Source organism: Conger conger, chromosome 10, assembly GCF_963514075.1.
Source record: "Conger conger chromosome 10, fConCon1.1, whole genome shotgun sequence".
NCBI classification, from domain to species: domain Eukaryota; kingdom Metazoa; phylum Chordata; class Actinopteri; order Anguilliformes; family Congridae; genus Conger; species Conger conger.
In genome coordinates this window covers 23,347,760-23,356,075 of record NC_083769.1, presented here as the reverse complement: position 1 = coordinate 23,356,075, position 8,316 = coordinate 23,347,760, and the positions used below count along the sequence as shown (strand labels likewise).

At 46.2% G+C, this 8,316-nt stretch overlaps 1 protein-coding gene across 1 annotated transcript; it reads right to left on the bottom strand.

Annotated features, from left to right (window-relative positions):
• Positions 1–2,628: 2,628 nt before the first annotated feature.
• ssr4 (signal sequence receptor, delta) lies at positions 2,629–6,876 on the bottom strand. The gene is made up of 6 exons (XM_061257261.1): positions 6,678–6,876; positions 5,759–5,877; positions 5,484–5,558; positions 5,306–5,395; positions 5,090–5,155; positions 2,629–3,320 (listed from the first exon to the last, which is right to left on the bottom strand). Exons 1-6 carry the CDS (start codon positions 6,724–6,726, stop codon positions 3,216–3,218), a joined length of 504 nt encoding a protein of 167 aa, XP_061113245.1. The 5' UTR covers positions 6,727–6,876; the 3' UTR covers positions 2,629–3,215.
• Positions 6,877–8,316: the final 1,440 nt, after the last annotated feature.

The following is an 8,316-nucleotide window of genomic DNA, read 5'->3' as shown; positions in this document are numbered from 1 at the left end:
GCAATCAGTACATTGTCTTGGAGGCCATTATGAGGCAGAGAATTATTTCTTATTTAAAACCAGTCAGAGACATAGGCCACATCAGGAATTCCTACATCAGGAATCCCACAGCAAGATCAGGTCAATGTGAGTGTGTGCGAGTGCGTGCATGCATGCTTTTGTTGTCTGTGAGCACGCGTGTCCTGTGGGGATCAGGGCGGACAGTCTGGTTGAACAGGTTGAGGACTGAAAAAAAAAAAGCTCCTTGCTCAATTTAACTTTAAGTGCATCAGGAGGTGACAGACGCAGCGTAACACAGTCTCTGAACTTGAGGATCTTCCTCAGATCAAATCATTTACCTGCCTGACGCTGACCGCGACGCGCACTCCCCGCCAGCATAGCGTGCGAGGCCCGAGGGGGAGGGTCTCTCGCTGTCGTCTGTCTGGCAGTTCAGACGAGAGCCGCAGGTGAACCTCCACCCCTAAAAAGGAGAATGAGTCACGGTCAGGACATTTCAGTAATACGGACGCTCCCACCGACGGCTCTGCAAAGCACACACTGTCCCCCTCCCATTACAATGTAGGGCGGGTCCCTGCATTTCAAGCATGCCTACTTACAGGGGTTGAAAAGAAACCGCAGAGCTCGGAAAACACTGAAAACATCGTCTATCTTTTCCGCAGTACTTATGACTGTTTTTTAATATTATTAATGGCAGAAGACTGCGAGGGCATGTTGACAAACCAGCCTGAGCTGGATCTAGTCATACTGCTCAGAGCTTTAGCACAAATTCCTGCTGAAATGAAGGTGTCAGTGCTCAAAGAGCAGAGTCATATTAGCCATCACAGCCAGCAGCTGCGTATTTTTGGGGATAGATTCTAACACATTGCATTATAAAAGGCACGGAGGATGAAGGTGGTTTCCGCCCCATGGGGCGACATTAACAGCGGTTTTTTGGCAGTTCCATCCCAGTGTGTCCCTGGTGCCTTGAATGGCAGCCTATCGCTGTTGGTGTGTGTGTGTGTGTGTGTGTGAATGGGTGAATGAGAGGCATTAATGGTAAAGCGCTTTGGACAAAAGCGTTATATAAATGCAGTCCCTTTACCAATCTTCATCCCAGTACCTTTTTACAATGTTGATGCTGTTACCATGCCAAGTAAGTATTTTGAATTGCCGTGAGAAAATAGAAAATGACAGTAGGGGGTAAAGACAGTGGAATGGCAGGCAGAGAGAGAGGAAGAGAGGGAGGGAAGAGGAGTGAGGGACAGAGAGGAAGAGAGGGAGGGAAGAGGAGTGAGGGAGGAAGAACAAGGGACAGGGAGAGGGAGGGAGACCAAGTGGGATTGTTGAATCTGCTTACCCCAGAGGTTAGGTTAGTTGTTCTTTGCCAGTTGTGTTTACGCCAGAAGAAAACACAGCGGGATGAAGGAAAAACAGAGGGAGAGAGGACAGGACAGGCGGGAAAGGGGAGAAAAAGCATTGATTTGTGAGAGGGAAGGGGTGTGCAGAGAGCGGGAGAAAGATGATATAGATGCTGAAAAACGAAGGCTGTACTTTAAATGATTAATGAGGACCTGAGTGGGTCCATTAGTCTTAGAGGACTTGCTGGATCAGAGATCAGGGAAACTTTCCAGACTGTAAAATTCCAGGGATGGATTAAATATTCCTGGGATTGCCCCTTTTGTCTCAAACGAGCACCATTTGCTGCACACACACACACACAAGAGCCGATGTTGTTTCTGTGCAGTACATAAGAAACTAGCCCGAGTGTCAACTCCTTAAAAAAAGACATTTCAGGAGGAAGGGTATAAATATTCAGAACATTAATTTGTCTGAGCTGTCAGGACAGCACTCCTGGGATGTGTCCTGTCCATATTCAGCACAGAATCTCCAAATTGCCTTTGTGGGACTCGGAAAGGAAGAGCATCTGGATATAAATATCAGGCTTTCACATAAAGGACCCCATTGGGGACGGTGTGCTTCTTAACAACCCCCCCAGAACATTAGTTACAGAACAGCACAGAATATTCAAATGAAGCCAATCCTATGGATGCTTTGGGTAACTTTAGCTTATTGTCTAGCCCAGAAGGCCATGAACTTTAATCAAAAAAGAATCTCATCAACACTTTCTTTCCTAGCCTTCCTAGACGAAACCTGCACATTGGCAAAAAAACCAAAATGAGCGGCACATGATCTGTAAAGCAGCCCCCTCTGGCCCCGAGTGTCACAAACAGGGAACATGCCAGAAGGGACCAGCCGCTGCCAGGACCGTGAACTCAAAGCCCGGAACACCCACTCCAGCGGCTCTCAGCCTCACTCCTGCACACGGACACCACCAACCTGAACCTCCCATCGTCTTCCAAGGCCGTTCTCTTTTCGTTCCATTATGCGATTTCCATATGCACAGGCACAGGAGGACAATTCTTCCGTGGAAAAGCGGATGAGGCCATTTCAGCATGCTCAACACACGGTGCAGTACTACCACCACCTTCTGTTCAGCCAGGGACACTGCAATCCCTATAACTCAAGGCAAATGGTCTTGGCATTGGCATGTTTGCCTTGGACCATTTCACACACAAACAGAGCCAGATATTTTCATTAAAAAATTATTTTATTGATTTTATTTTACCCCCCATCCCCCATCCCCCCCACCCCTCTTCCAGTCCTCTTCTCTCCAGCTTGGTGCGTGATTCAGGATAAATAGACTGCAGTGTAATTGGGAGGGGCAAAAACCCAAAATACTTTTAAATATCAGTGCCATTGTGGAGGCTGGCACACTCTCCCCAACATCTTAATGCTTAAAAGTGGCATTAGTCGTTGATGTATCCCCAATCAGTGGGCCACTTCAGCAGGAGTGTAGACCTGGACTTCTGACGACAAGGCTATGGAACGAAGGAACATCTACTCCAGTTTCAATAGGTCTTAGTTGTCTGAAGCAGCAGCTTAAACCCCTGGCTTAAGTTTGACTCCAAGAAAAGCCTGGCAAGGATGTCTCTTCACACTGAAGGGTAGAACAGCAGGGCTGGCAATAGAGTGATTTTTTTCTGTATGCCATTGCTGTATAAGAGCAGGCTTTCAATTGCTTGCTGAAAATGTGTGTGGATTTGTATGAGCTGGTCAGGTTGTGGTCGGGGTGCGTTTCACACAGGCATGTACGGTGGGCGTCTGGGTCTGTCCGAGCTGGTCACTGCAGTCAGGGGGGCGGCCCGTGTGGGCGTCTGGGACTGTGCTCATCGCCGTCACGCCTGGATGGTGCTCTTGGTGCTGAAGGCGAGGTAGTAGACCAGGATGCCGATGGCCGCAGCCAGAACCTCCGTGGAGACCCAGGGACCATTCCAAGCACCCTGAGAAGAGCCAATCAGAACAGAGTCTCACAATAAAGCGTGTGTGTGTGTGTGTGTGTGTGTGTGTGTGTGTGTGTGTGTGCGTGTGCCTGTGCATACCAGACAGAGAGCCCCTTGTTGCACTTTGTAGTCTAATCTAGTTGCAGTTGAATTTGTATTATATTTGCATTGTATTGTGTGCTTTGTATAAAAGCGTCTAAATAAAATGTAATGAGTAAGAGAGTGTCTATGTGAGTGAGTGTGTGTCTATGTGAGTGAGTGAGAGTGTCTATGTGAGTGAGAGAGAGTGTCTATGCGAGTGAGAGAGTGTTGGTGCGAGTGAGAGAGTGTTGGTGCGAGTGAGAGAGTGTCTGCGCGAGTGAGTGTGTGTGTATATGCGAGTGAGTGAGAGAGTGTGTGTCTATGTGAGTGAGAGAGAGAGTGTGTCTATGTGAGTGAGTGAGAGAGTGTGTGTCTATGTGAGTGAGAGAGTGTGTGTCTATTTGAGTGAGAGAGAGTGTCTATGTGAGTGAGAGAGAGAGTGTGTCTATTTCAGTGAGAGAGAGAGTGTGTCTATTTCAGTGAGAGAGAGAGTGTGTCTATGTGAGTGAGAGAGAGAGAGAGAGTGTATGCGAGAGAGAGAGTGTTGGTGCGAGTGAGAGAGTGTCTATGAGAGTGAGAGTGAGAGAGAGAGTGTGTGTCTATGTGAGTGAGAGAGAGAGAGTGTGTCTATGTGAGTGAGAGAGAGTGTGTGTCTATGTGAGTGAGAGAGTGTGTGTCTATGTGAGTGAGAGAGTGTGTGTCTATGTGAGTGAGAGAGTGTGTGTCTATGTGAGTGAGAGAGTGTGTGTCTATGTGAGTGAGAGAGTGTGTGTCTATGTGAGTGAGAGAGAGTGTGTGTCTATGTGAGTGAGAGAGAGAGTGTGTCTATTTCAGTGAGAGAGAGAGTGTGTCTATGTGAGTGAGAGAGAGAGAGTGTATGCGAGAGAGAGAGTGTTGGTGCGAGTGAGAGAGTGTATGTGAGTGAGAGAGAGTGTGTGTCTATGTGAGTGAGAGAGTGTGTGTCTATGTGAGTGAGAGAGAGTGTGTGTCTATGTGAGTGAGAGAGTGTGTGTCTATGTGAGTGAGAGAGAGTGTGTGTCTATGTGAGTGAGAGAGAGTGTGTGTCTATGTGAGTGAGAGAGTGTGTGTCTATGTGAGTGAGAGAGAGTGTGTCTATGTGAGTGAGAGAGAGTGTGTCTATGTGAGTGAGAGAGAGTGTGTCTATGTGAGTGAGAGAGAGAGTGTGTGTCTATGTGAGTGAGAGAGAGAGTGTGTGTCTATGTGAGTGAGAGAGAGAGTGTGTGTCTATGTGAGTGAGAGAGAGTGTGTGTCTATGTGAGTGAGAGAGTGTGTGTCCATGTGAGTGAGAGAGTGTGTGTCTATGTGAGTGAGAGAGAGTGTGTGTCTATGTGAGTGAGAGAGAGTGTGTGTCTATGTGAGTGAGAGAGTGTGTGTCTATGTGAGTGAGAGAGTGTATGTGTATGTGAGAGAGAGAGTGTGTGTCTATGTGAGTGAGAGGGAGAGAGTGTGTGTCTATGTGAGTGAGAGAGAGTATGTCTGCGTGAGAGAGAGAGAGAGTGCGTCTGCGTGAGTGCGCATGAGTGCCACAATAACATCCATGCAGCTGAGCCTGAGCAAGGCCCTTAATCCCACATTGCTTCAGGGGGGATTGTTTAGATAAAGGCATCGACTAACATTCATAACTAAAGTAATGTAGTGCAATATTACTGATTGCATCTCATTCTCACCCTGTGATCCACATTGACAGAGAAGAGAGGCTTGATGGAGTCCACATCCTCATTGTTCCTTTGGGCCTGAGGGGGAAATACACATTCATAAGCAGTCAAATACCTACACTCAGACACTCACACACTACCCAAAACTACAAAATAAGCATAGACATACACACACATTTAGTGGCAATAACTGCATAATACACATGCCACACCCTTGCATTCACTCACCTTGCGAAGAGCGCTGTAAGACTCCTCATCAAAGAACTTGACCTGGTATGTTCCAGAACTGGCCTGCTTGTGGGGGACACTCCAGGACACCTGGGGGTTAAAATTGCATGTGTGAAGATGTGATGACCACAACATGATCAAACAGACACAGAAGCATTAGATACCGGGAGAGACAGACCTGGTACTTCCCCACGTCCTGGCCTCTTGTCACAGGAAACTGTTTCCCATTGACGTCCGCATACAAAGCCACACTCTGGTTGTAAAAGAGGGTGCCATGATTAGTTACGTCTTGGTCATGTGTAATTTATACAAACGAAACCATTGGGAAAAAGGGGTTTGCTGCATGTGCCTTTGAGTGAATGCTGGCAGACTGAAGATACTGACTGAATAAAAATACATATGAATATAGCCATGCCTGCAGTGGGTGCAGCCATGCGTTTCTGTTTGCATTACCTGGGCGCCGTTAGCACAGGCTAGGCTGAGCTCCACAATGAACACAGACTCGGAGGCGATGACAGCATCAGTGGTGGTGTAGGAAGAGGGTGTGATGACGGGATCTGTACAGCTGTCCGCTGAAAAGCATTGAGGGATACATTTAACAACAGAATCCCACAATGTAAGTACTAAGGGAACCCATACTACCATCATTCTACCAATACCGCAACACCTTTACCTTTCAAATACATACTGCACAGTTTTAAATCTGAGTGGCAGAAATGCGGCTCCTGCGTCACCAGTACTGAAAATAAACAAGTGTGCGCTGGACTAACCAGGCTGTTATTTGCTGATCGTTGTCCTGTGTCACTGGGATTCATTCCAAAAGATCTCCTTCAATCAGCGTCATGCGGTCTAAAATTCTCCATACATAATTCATGTAATTCACTGGCTATATGGAGCCTGTCAGTCACATACACATACGGGCTTGAAACTTTGGCCCTAATGCGATATGGCTGATAACGTTACGACTAGCAAGTTGGTTGCCTCATCACTACCTAAACATAAGCTAGTCTGCGCATATGTACGTTATAATTCCCCCAGGTTAACTAATGCATTTTACAGTACTGCCCAAAAGCAGCATGTATGCATACAGTAACGTTAGCTCAAAGTCAATAGTCTAATACAGTTTTCTTTGCTAGCCAACGCTAGCTATAGTATACGATGGCCCAGATAAAGCCACGCACGATTATTTGGCGATAAACAAACCAACCAAGTAAATAACCAAAGGCAATAATACTCCATCATAAACATGTCGAACGTCACCCAATACAATGTAATATTAAAAGCAGCAGAATTAAAAGGAATTGTCTCTGTTGTTAGCTCCACTCACACAACAGCTAACGTCAATGCTAGGGTGAAAAACACAAGTATTTACCTGCACAAAGGCCGACACAAAGAAAGAGAAATGCAACGACGCGCATCATCTTATTATTTGCTGCAAAATTTGTTTTTCACTTATCAATTACAGCAAATTACTACTTTCTTCACTGGACGCCGGAATACTACTACTGTACGCTTCCGTCTTTCGTTCGAAAAGGGCCACCTCAGCTCTCCGTGCGCAATGAAGTCTGGGATTGCATCGTCCACAAGAGTAGTAGGACACGTCATCTGCGAACTGCACTAGCACTTACGGAACAGCAATAGGGACAAACTTCATCTCTCGTAACTGACCAGAACTAAACTGGGACAGTCACTTCTCTAATAATTCAATTATGCTCAGTTCAATTACATTTGTATGGCGCTTTTTACAAAGGGCACATTCACAAAGCATCTTTACAGAGATCCTAGACCAAACCCCCCAAGAGCACAACAAAGCTGACAGTGGCAAGGAAAAACTCCTGAGCCAGTAATATTTAGAAACTTTAAACAGATCCTGATCGCATCCGCTTCTGGCTGGCACCGGCATGCATAATAAACAGAAAAATGGCAGTACATCAATGTCAATGACAGTATGTAATTGAAGCCAGGCAAGGGTAATTCTAATAATGAAATGAATTGGGAGGCCAACAAGTGCCACTGTCAGGCTGGGGACAGGCGTGGTGCTGAACCAACTGCACCAGGAGGACGCTCTGCCGGTCTTATGGCTACTGTCCTGGTCAGTTGCCTGAAGCAGAGAAAAGAGGATGAAAACGTATATAATCTTTAGGCAGCTCACATGGTCAGCTGAGCAGGAAAGGCAGCGTTGCCTGTGTATGATAATGGAAAAACCCCAGCAGAAAAACCTATTGCGGCATAGCTGGAGAAAAAAGGCAAAGGGCCAATGCAGGAGGGAAGCCCTGAGACAGTCGCCATCGGATCATGATTGGCTCATCTTAACTCAGAGATCCCATGCATGATCAAATGACAGCACTGACAGTTCAGTTCAGTCTACCAGAGACAATGACTTATGTCAGCCACCTAACCATGTGCCTCAACTATAAGACTAGATAAGACTAATCTTGATCTTTGGCCAATATTAAAATATAAATAGAAGATCTGTATCCCAAACATCAGCAGGCAAATTGTATCCTGTATTTAACTGGTAGCCAGTGGAGAGAAGTCAACACTGGACAGCTTTGCTATTTTTTGTTTGTTTGTTTTGGGTAGGGTGAGGGGGGCAGTTTCTGTCTTCAGTCTTTTAGTAGCTAGTTGAATCATTTGATACACGTTGAAACAGCTTCTTGCTTTGTATCTATTCACAAGGTTGTCTGTTCATAGCCATGTGGTCTTGTTTTACTGCATTAGAGCAGGCAGGTTTAAATCAAGTGAATCTCCTCCCGCGACTTTACCTACTAAGTGGGAGCCCCTAATCCTAGATTAATTAGAGGAACCTCCACCTCACCTCACGCTCACGATTACTGTCTGTTCTGGCTCCACGGTGGTGGAACGAACTCCCAGTTGAGGTCAGAACTGTAGAATCTCTCTTCAAGCAGCACCTCTCCCCATCCCTCCTTACCTCCCTGTGAACCTTAATTGTTGTCTTTGTGATTTACTTTGTGTATCGGTATTTTTAGTTGGCTAGGTAAGCAGTGTTT